Source organism: Colletotrichum navitas (assembly GCF_030913465.1).
Source record: "Colletotrichum navitas strain CBS 125086 chromosome Unknown LY79scaffold_10, whole genome shotgun sequence".
Taxonomy (NCBI): domain Eukaryota; kingdom Fungi; phylum Ascomycota; class Sordariomycetes; order Glomerellales; family Glomerellaceae; genus Colletotrichum; species Colletotrichum navitas.
In genome coordinates, this window is record NW_026850556.1 from 698,100 (window position 1) to 712,063 (window position 13,964).

The following is a 13,964-nucleotide window of genomic DNA, read 5'->3' on the forward strand; positions in this document are numbered from 1 at the left end:
CCAAATTTACCCTCCAGCAACCTAGATAGATTCGATAGAATTTTGCCGTGGCACGTTGAACGTCTGTATCCTCTCGATTAGAAGACTTAGCATGAAGGGGCCAAGCCAGGATTAGAATACGACGGCTGACTGGACGCACCTATGATCCTCGGAAGAACATAAAACTCCGCAACTCGTCGCCTTCTTTCTTGTATTCAATAATCCCTCGAGTTGCATTGGTTAGGTCAGCGCAGCACGCGACAAGCTCCTACTTGGGGGCATAGCTCGGTAAGTCGTTGGTAGGATTGTAGTTGGAGGTAAAGAAATCAATCAGTCGGATGCCTTGGGTCATAGACTTGGTAACCCTCATCGTCCGTATCGCTTTCGGCCGCAGTATCCCGCTCGCGAGCATTCGCAAGCCTGTCCGCCTCCAGTGCTTGACCAACTTTTGATTTTAGCGCGTCCGGTGCAGATGCGGCGAGGGCGTCTGCCGGGGCAAACGCCGACTTGAAGCCTGATTTCTTGAAGCCGCCCTTCTTGAATCCTCCCGTGGCGGCGGTCTGGTGTGGCTGTTCGTTAGGGGCAAGCTTGATGCTGACAAGCCCGTCAGCCTTGGCCTCGGCTTTCCGTGCTCGGGCGCCGGCGTTCGGATCGCGGACCATGGCCTTCATGTCCTTGAGACGCTGTTTGTGACTATGGTCGTAGCTACTAAGATGTGCTTCATAATCGTTCATGCGGGAATAGCCTTTGGAGCAGAGGCTGCAGTAAAAGGATTGGAGAGCTTCGCGGGCGGCAGCGGTCTGCGCCGGGGGAAGTGTTTGGTGGCGCTATTCGACGGAACCAAGTCAGCAGTGTATTGAGACGCTATCTGCGCATATTATTCTTTACTTACTGGAGGCATCGCGACCGATAATCCTGGATGTATGTGTTCGACGTAGGCTGTAAATAGTTGTGACATTGACAAAAGGTAGGTTGGAGTTGAGCTCAACGGTTGCGCGCCATAACGGGTATAGCGGCTCCCCGGATAGCGTCGGGCCCACACCCGCAGCTCCAGCCGTGGAATAGGTAGGTAACCAAAGTGCTTGCCGCTCCCTGTTGCTGCAACCTACCTATGACGTGTTGGGGAATGGTCAGCTGCGCAGTCAACGATTCGAGTGTACTCAGACAACCTATTACAGGTGCTTGACCTGCAAATACCCTTTGATACAGGCCAACGAGCCAACCGGACCGACATCTGGGCCACCTACAAACAGCCTCTCATTGTGCTTGCACAGTGTCGGAAAGAATCAGCGCCTCCGCTCGCTATGGAGTCCAGATCTCTCCAGTCGAAGCCGTCAGAGGAGACTCTCATGTCGCTTCTCCAATTAGACCCGTCGCCCATTGAGACACCACCGGTCGATACCGAGAAAGATCTTCCACCTTTGCCGGAAGATGCGCTTGAGAATGGCACTAGCTCACTCAGGTCTACGTCTTCGGCCCCCGGCTTGAGTGGGAGCGGGCATAGTACCATCTTCTACCGTATGTTTACAGCAGGCCACACATTTTCCGTATCCGACCTTGGCATAGGCTAACTGACCATCGTCCAATTGCTAGTTACGCGTATACAAAAGTTTTCGTCTTACCTGATACCTTTATTTACGACGCTTCATGTCACCAATACTTCGATAATACCCCTTATTGCCCGCTCCGTTCCGGCTTCCGAGACCTATCTGTTGCTGTCTCGAGAGATATACCAAACGTCGCTCACAGAACCACTTCTCGTGATATTACCTATAGTCGCACACGTTGCCTCCGGTATCGCGCTTCGTCTCGTCCGTCGATCACAAAACCTCAAGCGTTATGGTGGTAACACACCAGGCATGTACGCCTTATATCGCGCTCGGACCGGCAAAACCTCCCGATCCTTGACATCCAACAGCATCAACTCGGCTGGTCGCATATGGCCACCTATCAGTTACATCTCCATGTCTGGCTACGTCTTCACGACACTCCTCGCTGCCCACGTGGGCATCAACCGCATCCTTCCACTCTATGTTGAGGGCGACAGTTCCAATATCGGCCTGGCTTTCGTTTCGCACGGGTTTGCTCGGCACCCAATTCTATCTTGGCTCGCTTATACCGGCCTGCTGACGGTGGGCTGCGGCCACATGGTCTGGGGCGCTGCTAGGTGGTTGGGACTGGCACCGTCAGCCATGGGATGGAGCGGTAGCGGCTCCAGTGTGGTCGATAAGAAGGTCCGGAGGCGCAAGAGGAGATCATGGTGGGCACTGCACGGTGTTGCTGCGGTAGCAGCTGGTATTTGGGCAGGCGGTGGTCTAGGCATCGTAGCAAGAGGAGGCCTGACAGATGGTTGGGTTGGCAAACTTTACGATGATCTCTTCGCTAAGATCTACCTTTTGTGAAAAGAATCGACTGGCTAGGTACCGAGCCCATCGCATAATACCCAGGAGGCAGACCGCGTCACAGATATCACATTCACACTCGTCATCAATACTAACAAAATGTATACGCCATGACTGATTTCGTGAAGGCGACAAGCGAATGATTAATCACTTGCCACAGATTTCACTCAAGGAATAAATAAATACGAAGTACATTTGAGGAAGCAGCAAGACCAAAAGGAAAGATATAATAACATTTTCAAGGAAAGTAGTGTGCCTTATCTCGCCGACAAGTCATGGCTAATTACACAGCCAACGCATCTTGTACAACCAGAAACCCCCTTCCGTCGACTATAACAGTGACCCTAATTTAACCCACAATCCTCACCTTCATTTATCACGCCAAGCCATGATGAGAGCTGACCGACTCCACGAACAAGCTGTCAGGGGCGCTTTGAAGTATCAACCTTCGGAAGGATGATAGCGAAATTGCAAAGGTAGTCAAGCAATCGTCAATGCTGTATGGCTCATTTCGCTGGCTGCCGTGTGTCCAGCAGCATCTAGTTGCCGTTGTTTCCTTGGCCGGGGAAGACACCGCCGTTGAGCTGAGGGCAAGCCTTCTGTGCTGCCTGGGCTGCCTTGACCAGGTCGTTTTGGTCTTTACAGGCCCCAGAAACGCAGTTGATCAGAGAATTAACATTGGCTTTTTGGCAGTAACAGTCCTTGATCTGGTCCTGCGCACAGCCACTTTTCTGGATGTCATCGTTGACACAGCTCTTCGCACAGTCGGGCACGTCGAGGCTGTCGGCAATGGCAACGCCGACGGCAGCAGCCAGGATGGCGAGGAATGAGGTCTTCATTTAGATAAAATTCGTCTGGTTTGGGGGTGAAGTAGTATTGGTAAGGGGCACCGATTCGGAGAATGGTGTTGTTCTTTATGCGGTTGTTGAGTTCGTTGAATGAGATTCCACCTACCTATAATTGGGGCCATCTCTAGCACTTTATATGCTCGGTCTACTGTCGAGCAAATACCGGAAGTAGGCCATAGCACACAATTCTTTCTCTTGACGTAATGGAATGTATCATTCTATCCCCAATTGTTGTCATTGAGTCTCCAGAGAAGCTCAGTCAGAAGCACACTGGTTGTATGTCCGAGGCGCAATATCGTAGACTAGGTTTTGCGGATTGACTGCGGGACCGCGTGTTCTTAAACCTTGTTCGAACACGCCAGTCAGAACCCAAGGTACAGTGATAACGAATAAGATACACAGCAGTGTCTCTTTTCGTTAGGTTCATAGACTACCGGTACTCTCAATGTCCCAGTTAATAATCAACTTGTTTGCTCTGGCCCATGCCAGTGTACGTGTCAGAGAGCCTCACGCTATGTGGCTTGCATGAGTAACTTAAATGTCATGGGACAAGCTGTTCGGTCGAAGCACAGACCTGGGTTCTGCTGGCCTCGAGACTCAGCGTGGGCTGTGTTATTACGTATGTCCGCAGGCTGAAGAGCAGAATCGGGTCAAAGCCACATGCGTAGATGAGTGAGCACACAACGGCGATGCATCTTCGTGGGCATTGCCTAATGCATGGCTAGGACTTCCGTGTATCGAGTGACCTTCGAGACCTTTTGCCGTGGCCAGTTCTGGTGAAACAGACTCTGCAAAGTTCGCTCTGTGCGTGGTATCGACGACGATCGTTGGGCTGTGTGGAAAACATCGGTTTACACCGACTAGCCTACATCACCTGCTTGCCCGTGTTACACGCACTTTACTTGAGGCATGTCCATGTTTTCCGGTGGTTCAGGTATGCTGATGCCTGGCGCTTTGGTTGCGCTCTAACCACGTTCCTTCCAGAACCTTGAATGCCGCGCGATACATTTCCACCACTCCAAGGCCAAGGTGCTTCGGAATAGATGACCTCGACCATCCACAGGCCTCAACCCGGCCCCTATACAAGTGACGGCTCGTAATATGGCCTCAATTGGCTTTTATCTTCGCATTTGATCAACGAACCGCGAAGTGCGAGGTCACTATCACTCTTCATGGGCCACCAAAGCCGTAGGGGGAAGGATTCTGTGACGCTTTCTTTAGGGGTATCCTGCAAATGTCATAAACAACCCCGAGTTCCCAGTATGTGTTCCTGCTTCCTAACACGCTCAGTTTCCGGTGCCAATTCCCTGCCGCTTTTTCTTCCCAATTCACCAATCATTGTTATAGAGGACCACTGAAATGCAATCCGTTTGAGCCTTCCATATAACATCATCCCCGAACCGAGCCCGCACAAGGCCCTGGTCCTCCGAAGTTGTCCGAGTTTTTTATTTTTGCAAACACGATTCCGGGGCGTCCATTGGGACAATCATCGTCTGTGTTAGGACCAGCGAATCCATGAATAATGGAACATGGAGGGGTGAAGGATTCCTCGGCCATATACAGCCAACCGTTGCATCCGTCATGGATTGAATGGTGACATATTGAACAACATTCCTCAGCAGTGTTGGCCTGATACATATTGAATTTCCAGCCGCTCATTCCATCAATTCCGATCCAATTGACGGCTTTGACGAAATTTGGCTTTACGCATTCCGGGGGCTGTATCATCGGGTGGTTAGCAACTTGTGGTTGGATATTCGTAATGGCCAGCAACACCTGGATAGAGGGTGTCTTACTCACCGGATTCAGAGTCGAGGAAGGGTACGGAATGGCCGAAGAGGGTGTTGGTGTGACGAAGTAGGAAGAAGCTCGTGATACTGACGAGCTGGCAGTGGTCTCGATTTTTCCAGGGCCATGACCTCGATCGCTTGCAACCACTGTGACCATAACAGGGATCACAATGGAGAGGATGAGCAACCCGATACATATGCCGATTATCGTCTTCCAGGTCCAAAGGCGCGAGCGACGCTTTAGTTTGGACTGGCTCGTTTGATCTGCATGGTTCGATAAGGCAACATCTCCATCCGGGTGAACATGTCTAGCGTCGTCAGCGCCATCGTTTCTAGTTGGCAAATTATTCAGCGGAATCTGGACTGCTTCGGGGGCAGAATGGACCATGACCTCGGGTGCTGGGTTGGTCTCATGCTCCGCCCAGAGGTGACCTTTGGGATAATCATCCATGTTCGGCACGCCGACTTGGAAGGTTCCTGATCAGGACAGTCGTTGAAGTAGCGGCTTGGAAGACTGAAGTCGAATATAACAATGGTTACTTCAGGGTGAGATGATGTGGGTTGCGGAGGCACCAAGCCAAAGTATTATTGCAGTATTAAGAGACTTAATGAACTATCCACATTGGATATAATTTTGGGCGTCGCTGAGGTGAAGAGTGCTGGAAACAAAGTGACGTCGCGAGATCCCAAATATGTGGACAGTGTGTTTGTTTGCCTGCTAGGCGAAGCAAGCACAGAGAAGGTTGAAGACGACTGGAGATGCCGGTGTTACAGGCACTCCGAGAAGATGTTTCCTTTGGTTGAGGGCAGTCGAACCCCGAGTGACTCTACACCAGGAGAGAAAGAGGGAAAGAGGGAAAGAGCGGCGGAGTGGGTTTGTATAACTCCTCTCTATATTCATAACTTTTACATCGGAACATGCATGCCCTTTACCTTCCTTAGTCACTCGACGGGATGACACTACGACCTCACCTCACTTCAAAGAGACTGCCGCCACATTCTTCCATAGTTATGTTATGTTGTATCGTACTTCACAACCATTTACCTACCCACCTTGAGACCATAGATCAAGTCAAAGTTCGCCATAGGAACTATCAACCCAAAGCGCAGCCAGACGCTTGACACTTACCAAGCCAATCGAATGAGGAGTCTTGTTTCGGCCATCAACGTAAGGGCGATGGAGGCAACCACCCATTGTCTGGCCTTACTGTGTTGCACTCAGTACCTACTTCATCGTAAGCCATTGCACGGTGCTTGCCACGAGTAGTTTGTATTGTCCAGCACAAAACACAGACATCCATGACGACTTGCAACTCGACACATTACGTCTGAAGATGCCTAAGTAGCGACATTGCTATACCATAGATGACAGAGACTGTCAATGTTATTCCAGAAGGGAGGGGGAGGTGTAAGGAATATGCTGAAACATGGTTCGTCATTGGAAAGCCACCTTCCGTCTATTCTATTGTTTTCCACCGTGTCGTACTCTTGTATTTCCTTCCATCATAAGATAGTCGTGTCATGCCTCGATAAACGCGTTTTATACTTGCCCAAACAGCAAGCCCCTCATTGGGACAAAGTCTTGGCATCTCCGTCCTTGAGCTTGCCAGCGCCAACAAGTCGCTTGATCTCATCGCTCCAAACACTCTTGATCTCATCGGCAACCTTGAGGCCGTTCAGCTTGCCAGCCAGGGCCGCAATCTCATCAGGGTCAATCTTGCCCTGAACGAGCTCAACATCACCGAGGACAGCGTCGATTGTAGCGGCTGAAGGCTCGCCAGACGCGAAATAGTTCGCGTCCTTGACAGAGCCCTTGAGAACACGCTTGTTCTTCTTGACGGCGTTTTTGGCAGCCTCCTTAGCCTTCTTGGATGCCTCCCGGTCGACCTTGGCCTTCTCTTCCGCCTCCTTGGCGGCCTTCTCCTCGGCCTCCTTCTTGGCCTGGGCCTCTTCAAGAGCCTTCTTCTCTGCCGCCTCCTTTTCTAACCTCTTTTTGTTCTTGGCCGCGTTGGCTTCCTGTCTAAAGCGCTTGATGCGCTCGTCGCCGGCTGAGCAGTCGTCAAGCAGCTTGCGCAGACGGGCGTTGTCCTCGGCCTTCTTCTTCTTGCGCGCATTGGCGTTCTTGCGTTCCGTGTGGCGCTTCTGGTCACGATTCTCATTGTCGTCAGGGACATCCTCGTCCAGGTACTCGAACGTCCGCCAGCTGTCAAAGTTGTACCAAAAGTTGTAGAACTCCTCAACCTCCTCCTTGGTAGATTTGTCGTCGCCAAATGTTGGTACTGGCTGGATCTTGGAGAAGCGACCCTCAGCCTTGAAAACGTTGCCCCACAGCTTGTAGAAGTTGCCCTTAGCGAGCTGCTTCTTCGTGGGAGGATCAACATCAGCCTTCTCGTCGACCGAATCGTATTGTAGACGCTTGGTAGGATCCAGAAGAACCTCGGTGGCCTTTTGAATGCACTTAAAGAAGCTATCATCGTCGACAATACCAGCGGCCGCCTTCTTGTCAGGGTGATGTTTGAGGACCTTCTTGCGGTGGGCGCGCTTAATTTGGTCCTCCGTGGCCTTCCAACGATACTTGGTGAGCCCGAGAACTTGGTAGTGATCTTGGTTCTAGATTCACCAAAAGCGTCAGTCGTAGTCTCATGTGGGCGAAACAGCACGCGCAATGAGGGTGACCCGCTTACCTTCCAGTCCTTGGCGTCACGCTGAAGCATCATGGGGTCCTCAGGCTCACTGATCTCACCATCGTCGTCGTTCTCAACCTTCTTGGCAGCCTCTTGGGCCTGAATACGATCATCCTCGGAGAACGTACGCTTGTGACGGGCCCGACGGGCGTGAGCCAGGAAATGAGGGCCAACGGGCTCCAGGCTGCGCTGAGTAGCGGCAGCAACCTGGCTGACGGCCTTAAAGTCCTTGTCGGCGGACCAAGCCTCAGGGAGAGCCGGAAGGGCCTGAGCGACAACGGTTGCAGAAGCCATATCGAAATTGTTCGAATTATTTGGCTGGATGAGGATTGCAACTTTCGTGGGTTGAAAGAAATGGAGGGACGTAGTTTACCTCGGGCGGGGGGGAAAAGCCATCAAACGTGGGGCACAATTTTTTTTTCTGGAGTAGGGGTGTGGGAGGCCAAGAAACCAAGGGTGTGTCTTTAGACACCTTTGGCGTTCGCAACTTTTCCCCCCCCCCTAAGCCATGTTACGACTCCGTTGAGCCTCTGTTAATCCTCTCCAATCACCCAGTTTTACAGAGCAGACGTACTCTAACAATCGCGCTTTGAACATTTCACTGCATCTATTATGTCCCTATCTGCGTATCGACACCTCTGGCGCGCCGCGAGGATTGCCTTCAACGGTATGAGAAACGCTCCGCTTGCACGACTGCCATCCGACTGACAATGGAATCGTCTTTAGGTGACGACCGAGTACTCACAGCTGCAAGGCAGCAGATCCGTCAAGGCTTCAGGGACCAAGCTAGCCTCGCACCAACAAGCCCAGCTTACGGACAAGCAATCCAAAAAGCCGAGGACATCGCCAAGATACTCAGGGAAAATGTCGTTCAGGGTAAACAAGATGAATCTAGCACCTATAGTGAGTTGCACTATATCCAAGATGCTGCTTACAACTGCGTATCATGCTAAGCAATGGCCCTCAGAGTTGCGCATTCACAAGGACACTGAGCGAGGCGACAACGATTCCGTCAAGATAGCCGGCAGGGGCAAGACAACGACCATGGGCGGGTGCGGCTGCAGTTAAGGGACTAGAATAGTCTTGAAACTGAAAGCTGTGTAGCTTAGCAGAAATGCTTGTAACTTTGTACAACAACTCTTATGATACCCTGGCAAACAATACCGCTTTTACTCAAACCCAAATCCCAGTCGTCGCGTCCAGGTAATCCTTACAGGCTCCTCAACTCCGTAAGAAATGCAATTTACCTCTGTCGTTCATCAAGATCACTCGCCCTGGAGACTAGCATACTTCGGACCATCGTCTGCGCCTGGAGGAGGAGCAACCACTTGGACATTCGACGATCGAACATCCTCTCCAGCATCAGAGCTAGCGGGTACCTGCCTTCGTCCACTCTTTCCATCTCCCCCGCGCGCGCTTCCCTGTCCTCGTCGTGCATCCATGAGCATCTGTGACCGTTGCTCCTTGTCCATGGTGCCGATGGCCTTGGGAACGCCCCAGCGAATACGCAGAGGGCATCCTGCAATCACAGCTCGACCTCGATACGCGGCGGCGGCCTTCTCGGCTGCGTCCCTCGTCTCGTAGTTGACAAATGCACAATGCGACATATGCGAGCAAACCAAGCTCTTGATCTTGCCATGCGCCTTGAAGAACTCGCGAATTTTGTGCTCAGGCAGGTCGTCTTCGACACCAGTGACAAAAAGGGACATGATATTCTTGTCGGCAGGTGGCATCCAGTCTTGAGGCCCAGGAGGCAGCTGGGCAGCACTAGGGAAAGCTTGCTTCGACCGGCCAGGCCTAGCTCCAGCTGCTGCTGCGGCCCTCGAATCCCTCGTCCGGATGGGACCTGGTCCGCCAAGACCCGCTCCCACAGCCGGGTTACCGCCGAGTCCACCACTTGAGCTTGAGCCTGCTTGAACCTCGTCGAGGCCTTCAACGGGCCGGCCCTTTCGAAAGTAGGGCTTGCTTGCCGCTAATCTCCGCAAGAGCTCCCTGGCCTTCTCATCCGTCTTTTCATACTCTTCGACTCCTGCACGACCTTCCTCAATGGCGCGTTCGTTGTTCTGCGCAAAGTATTCACGGTTAATGTCGGACGACGGCCCGGGGGCCACCATCTTCAAGGCAGCATCGCGAACGACGATAGGCAAGCCAAATGAGAGATCCAGCATACACGCCTGACAGCAGTTCTTCAGACGCGCGCAGGTCAAACAAATGTTTGTTCGCTTCTTCCGACCGTGGGCTCGATCGGCACTCCAACTGAAGACAGTAAACGGTCTCGTACACTGCCGCGCGTCGTCAGCAAGTGGTTCCAGAGAGAAGAAACAGTCGTGAAGCGGGAGGTGCGCGTACTAGTTTGCACTCGGCACCGTAATCTTCCTTGAGCATCTTGACGTATGGATTCTCGGGCAAGCAGTTTTCGCAAACGGAGGGGAAGTCGGTCGATTCCCACCCTGAGCGGTTCAGGTCTTGCTTGATTTGAGGTGGCATTGCGCCTCAATACCGCAAAGCTCGCTTGAGTTAGGAGGTCGGCAAAAATTGCAAGACAGACGGGGGCTTGGAGGAGTTGGCTGAAGAAAGTGTTATGTATTTCTTTGGTATGGTAATCTGGCTGATCAACTGGGGCTGGCAGACTGGAAATCGCAGGCGGACCGAAGGCGTAGGCATAGGGTCACATTAGTGGCGCAAGAGTCTTCTTCTTATCTTCACGTGATACAAGAGCGACTAGTGCCCAGGATACGTACCGCGATCAGACACGTAAAATATGTACCTATGTCGGTGCCTAGGCATGTATGTTCAACTGCCCAAGAGCTGCTTGTGGATTGCCAATCTGGTATCACACTCGAATGCCGGATGTTTGAGATTTGTGAGCGATTTCCGGTTTGCCTGGAACGTATGGCGAGATATGATAAGTTCCATGACTGGTGGTGGTTACTACCTAGATATGCATTACCCCGTAAATTCGATGGCTTCGGCGTGAGAACGCAAGGCGCCTGCTTGTAGATGCGACGATGCCAAGCACCACCAGCCTCCAGTGATAACGTGAGGAAATTCTATGGCTCTTACTGAATCTATAATTTCCTAAAACCATTACTGGAGTGTCCTCTTGGGAAATCATGAAGCTACATATACTTCACCGCTGCATCCGGCTGAGCAAACCTAATTGCCCACCTCAATATGACATAGTCTCTGTCCAATTGCTCTTGTCAATAATAAATACCTGGCCAATGTGGATAGTCGGACGGTAAGCATATTCAGCATCGTACCAAACACCAGCACTTTAGTATCTTTAGCTTCATCACAGCCGACTTGTGAATGTTGCTAGTGCAATCTCAGTAGGTCATGCTGCTTGTGAATGACTGGCCGGGGCTCTTTTGAATTCGTATTCGGATTAGACACCCTGGTCAGCATGCACATGTTTGTGCTGACCCAGTGAGCCAGCTAGTCACCGCCTGCTCAACAAAGCTATGCAATTCTACCAATCGCCACTATTGGCCAATGGCTAATGGCTACGGACCTTGGCGGACCCATGAACCGAACGACTGGCAGCATTAGCTTCCGCTTCCCCCTTTCCCTTTTCCCCATAGGGATTCCCCTACGGGCGTGGCGGTTGCAATTCTGCTATTAGTAGTGGATACCTTCTGTCTCCTCTGCCACTCTGACTTTGTAAGGTTGACCTATTGAGGAAATGGGAGGCCGAGAAAGAGGCATGCACGGGAATGGTGGTAACCGTTGTCACTGGAAATTTGACATGGCAACCTGCCGCCTGCCGTCCCCTTTTCCCGCTCGATACTTCTTGACTGTATAAAGAAAAAAGAAAAGAAAAAAAAAAAGCCCCCCGCTCTCTTGCGCAAAGCATCTGATTGCCCATTCTACCATTTTGCCGACTTGATTGTTCCGTTGACCCCCATCTCTTCTATTTCTTCTTCTGCCACCCTCTCCCACACGCACACCCACTCTGTCCTTCTCGACTTTCCAAGTTGCTCTTCCATTCTGCTACACCATTCATCTTCCGTCGTGTCTCCAACTCAACGTAACAATGGTATCCTCAACGGCCACCAACCTCGAGCGCGAGGACCACGCCCGCGATGCGGATTTCAACAAGGCCTTGCATGGTAACAGTGCCAAGGCCACCGGTGGTCTCGCCGCCATGTTCAGCAAAGGCCGCGATGCTAAGCAGGCCGCTGTCGATGAGTACTTCAAGCACTGGGATAACAAGGCCGCCAAGGACGAGACTCCTGAGGAGCGCGCAGTGAGTCGTCCTGCTTTCTCGTGCTTCCTATACCACCCCGAACTCTTGTGTGCAGAAGCTGACTCGCACCCGACCTAGGCTCGAACTGCCGAATACGCGACCTTGACCAGACAGTACGTCACGCACAAACTTCTGTACGTCGGTGACATATGGCTGATTTTCATCTTCTAGCTACTACAATCTTGCTACCGACCTGTACGAGTACGGCTGGGGCCAGTCCTTCCACTTCTGCCGCTTCTCTCATGGCGAGCCCTTTTACCAGGCCATTGCCCGCCATGAGCACTACCTCGCCCACCAGATTGGCATCAAAGAGGGTATGAAGGTTCTCGATGTCGGATGTGGTGTTGGTGGACCTGCGCGCGAAATTGCAAAGTTCACTGGCTGCCACGTTACTGGCCTGAACAACAACGATTACCAGATTGATCGAGCGACCCACTATGCTGCGAAGGAAGGTCTATCCAGCCAACTCGAGTTCGTCAAGGGAGACTTCATGGTACGTAATTAGGAACACACCAGATCATAGTTGGCATCTCTAACATGCGCTCCGTAGCAAATGTCTTTCCCCGATAACTCTTTCGATGCCGTCTACGCTATTGAGGCCACCGTCCACGCGCCTAGTCTTGAGGGTATCTACAGCGAGATCTTCCGCGTGTTGAAGCCTGGCGGTGTATTTGGCGTCTACGAGTGGCTGATGACGGATCAATACGACAACGACAACCTGGCCCACCGCGAAATTCGCCTGGGAATTGAGCAGGGCGACGGTATTTCCAACATGTGCAAAGTCTCGGAAGGCCTTGCCGCCATGAAGGCTGCTGGCTTTGAGATGCTTCACCACGAGGATCTTGCCGAAAGGCCTGACCCTATGCCATGGTACTGGCCTCTATCAGGCGACCTAAAGTATATCCAGTCTGTGTTCGATGTGTTTACAATTGTGCGAATGACCAAGCTGGGGCGCTTCCTGATGCATAACATGATTGGTGGTCTTGAGGCCATCAAGCTGGCTCCTGCTGGCACCAAAAAGACGGCCAATAGCTTGGCATGGGCTGGCGACTGTCTCGTTGCTGGGGGCAAGGAGCACTTGTTCACGCCCATGTACCTGATGGTTGGAAAGAAGCCCGCCAATTAGGGGTTTTACAGCTGTGGATTACGGGTAGAGCTAGCGGCAAAGCGCGAGGTGCCACCGGCAGATGTAAAAGGAAGTCCATGACTTTGTTGCTCGTTATATGAGTATTTTATTAGTATCATAATTGTAATTCGGAAACGATTACCATAGAGGGCTTAGATGAGGCGTCATGGGGGGCCGTGATCAAAAAGCTAGATAGACCAACCGGCAAAGAAACGTCAAACAGAGCTTGCCGTTGCGAAGTAGCTGCGAAGAGTGAAGTTGGTCGATGCGAGAAGCTGGACGATGTCTGCAGAGTTCTGTTCGACCGTACTCAAATGCACTATTGGCGTTGCCATTGTCGCTCACATACTTATCACTTGGCTGGACTGTGATAATGGAAATCCAGCAGCGCAGCCGAACGACGTCGTTCGTTGCGTGCAATTCGTTCAGCCTGAGACTTGACCAGCAACTGCCTAACGGATTTGCTGTCGGAAGGCCCAGTTAGGGTACTAGAGTGTCTTGAGCTCGACGGGGCTTTGCATCGGGTGGTTGAGAAGCTCGGTGAACCCAATGTCCCAGCCACACACTTAGGATCAGAGAAGGCTACGTAACCTACAAAGAAACCTTGAAAAAGGATTCCTCCAAATGGCAGAGCAGACATACACTCTTGCTCCAAATCCCTTTTGACTGTCCATTGTTGGTTGCACCAAGGTGGGCTCTCTATTCGGATGGAATCGGGTGGCAGTGGGTGCAAATTTCTCGAAAAGGAAATAAAAGACTAAAAGTGCTTACAGCGCTGCGCTGATGGAGCCTTATGCCCTCAGGTAGATACCTATACCTAGCTACGCTTGAGCAGAGCTTAATTAAGCCTGAAAGACCGATAGGGACCACACGCCAGTACAGCAAA

At 51.8% G+C, this 13,964-nt stretch overlaps 9 protein-coding genes across 9 annotated transcripts; 3 read left to right on the top strand and 6 right to left on the bottom strand.

The window, feature by feature from the left end:
* Positions 1-305: 305 nt before the first annotated feature.
* On the bottom strand, positions 306-880 carry LY79DRAFT_577100 (uncharacterized protein; the record flags this gene model as incomplete). Its single annotated transcript, XM_060559854.1, has 2 exons — positions 306-806; positions 872-880. The coding sequence occupies 2 exons, from the start codon at positions 878-880 to the stop codon at positions 306-308; spliced, it is 510 nt and encodes a 169-aa protein (XP_060417818.1).
* A 204-nt stretch (positions 881-1,084) lies between these two features.
* On the top strand, positions 1,085-2,628 carry LY79DRAFT_37710 (uncharacterized protein). The gene is made up of 2 exons (XM_060552848.1): positions 1,085-1,497; positions 1,573-2,628. Exons 1-2 carry the CDS (start codon positions 1,284-1,286, stop codon positions 2,379-2,381), a joined length of 1,023 nt encoding a protein of 340 aa, XP_060417819.1. The 5' UTR covers positions 1,085-1,283; the 3' UTR covers positions 2,382-2,628.
* Positions 2,629-2,920: 292 nt separating this feature from the next.
* Positions 2,921-3,220, bottom strand: LY79DRAFT_667111 (CFEM domain-containing protein; the record flags this gene model as incomplete). Its single annotated transcript, XM_060563329.1, has 1 exon — positions 2,921-3,220. The coding sequence occupies one exon, from the start codon at positions 3,218-3,220 to the stop codon at positions 2,921-2,923; it is 300 nt and encodes a 99-aa protein (XP_060417820.1).
* Positions 3,221-4,269: 1,049 nt separating this feature from the next.
* On the bottom strand, positions 4,270-4,948 carry LY79DRAFT_543378 (uncharacterized protein). The gene has a single exon (XM_060557040.1). It carries the CDS (start codon positions 4,886-4,888, stop codon positions 4,619-4,621), a length of 270 nt encoding a protein of 89 aa, XP_060417821.1. The 5' UTR covers positions 4,889-4,948; the 3' UTR covers positions 4,270-4,618.
* LY79DRAFT_577102 (uncharacterized protein) lies at positions 4,893-5,470 on the bottom strand (the record flags this gene model as incomplete). Its single annotated transcript, XM_060559855.1, has 2 exons — positions 4,893-4,948; positions 5,026-5,470. 2 exons carry the CDS (start codon positions 5,468-5,470, stop codon positions 4,893-4,895), a joined length of 501 nt encoding a protein of 166 aa, XP_060417822.1.
* A 1,115-nt stretch (positions 5,471-6,585) lies between these two features.
* On the bottom strand, positions 6,586-7,997 carry LY79DRAFT_667112 (DnaJ domain-containing protein; the record flags this gene model as incomplete). The annotated part of the gene is made up of 2 exons (XM_060563330.1): positions 6,586-7,629; positions 7,704-7,997. 2 exons carry the CDS (start codon positions 7,995-7,997, stop codon positions 6,586-6,588), a joined length of 1,338 nt encoding a protein of 445 aa, XP_060417823.1.
* Positions 7,998-8,187: 190 nt separating this feature from the next.
* Positions 8,188-8,870, top strand: LY79DRAFT_37739 (uncharacterized protein). The gene is made up of 3 exons (XM_060552849.1): positions 8,188-8,370; positions 8,430-8,606; positions 8,671-8,870. The coding sequence occupies exons 1-3, from the start codon at positions 8,316-8,318 to the stop codon at positions 8,769-8,771; spliced, it is 333 nt and encodes a 110-aa protein (XP_060417824.1). The 5' UTR covers positions 8,188-8,315; the 3' UTR covers positions 8,772-8,870.
* Positions 8,871-8,968: 98 nt separating this feature from the next.
* Positions 8,969-10,190, bottom strand: LY79DRAFT_508767 (RNA recognition domain-containing protein; the record flags this gene model as incomplete). The annotated part of the gene is made up of 2 exons (XM_060553981.1): positions 8,969-9,985; positions 10,053-10,190. The coding sequence occupies 2 exons, from the start codon at positions 10,188-10,190 to the stop codon at positions 8,969-8,971; spliced, it is 1,155 nt and encodes a 384-aa protein (XP_060417825.1).
* Positions 10,191-11,739: 1,549 nt separating this feature from the next.
* Positions 11,740-13,078, top strand: LY79DRAFT_587795 (S-adenosyl-L-methionine-dependent methyltransferase; the record flags this gene model as incomplete). Its single annotated transcript, XM_060560820.1, has 3 exons — positions 11,740-11,999; positions 12,124-12,445; positions 12,503-13,078. The coding sequence occupies 3 exons, from the start codon at positions 11,740-11,742 to the stop codon at positions 13,076-13,078; spliced, it is 1,158 nt and encodes a 385-aa protein (XP_060417826.1).
* Positions 13,079-13,964: the final 886 nt, after the last annotated feature.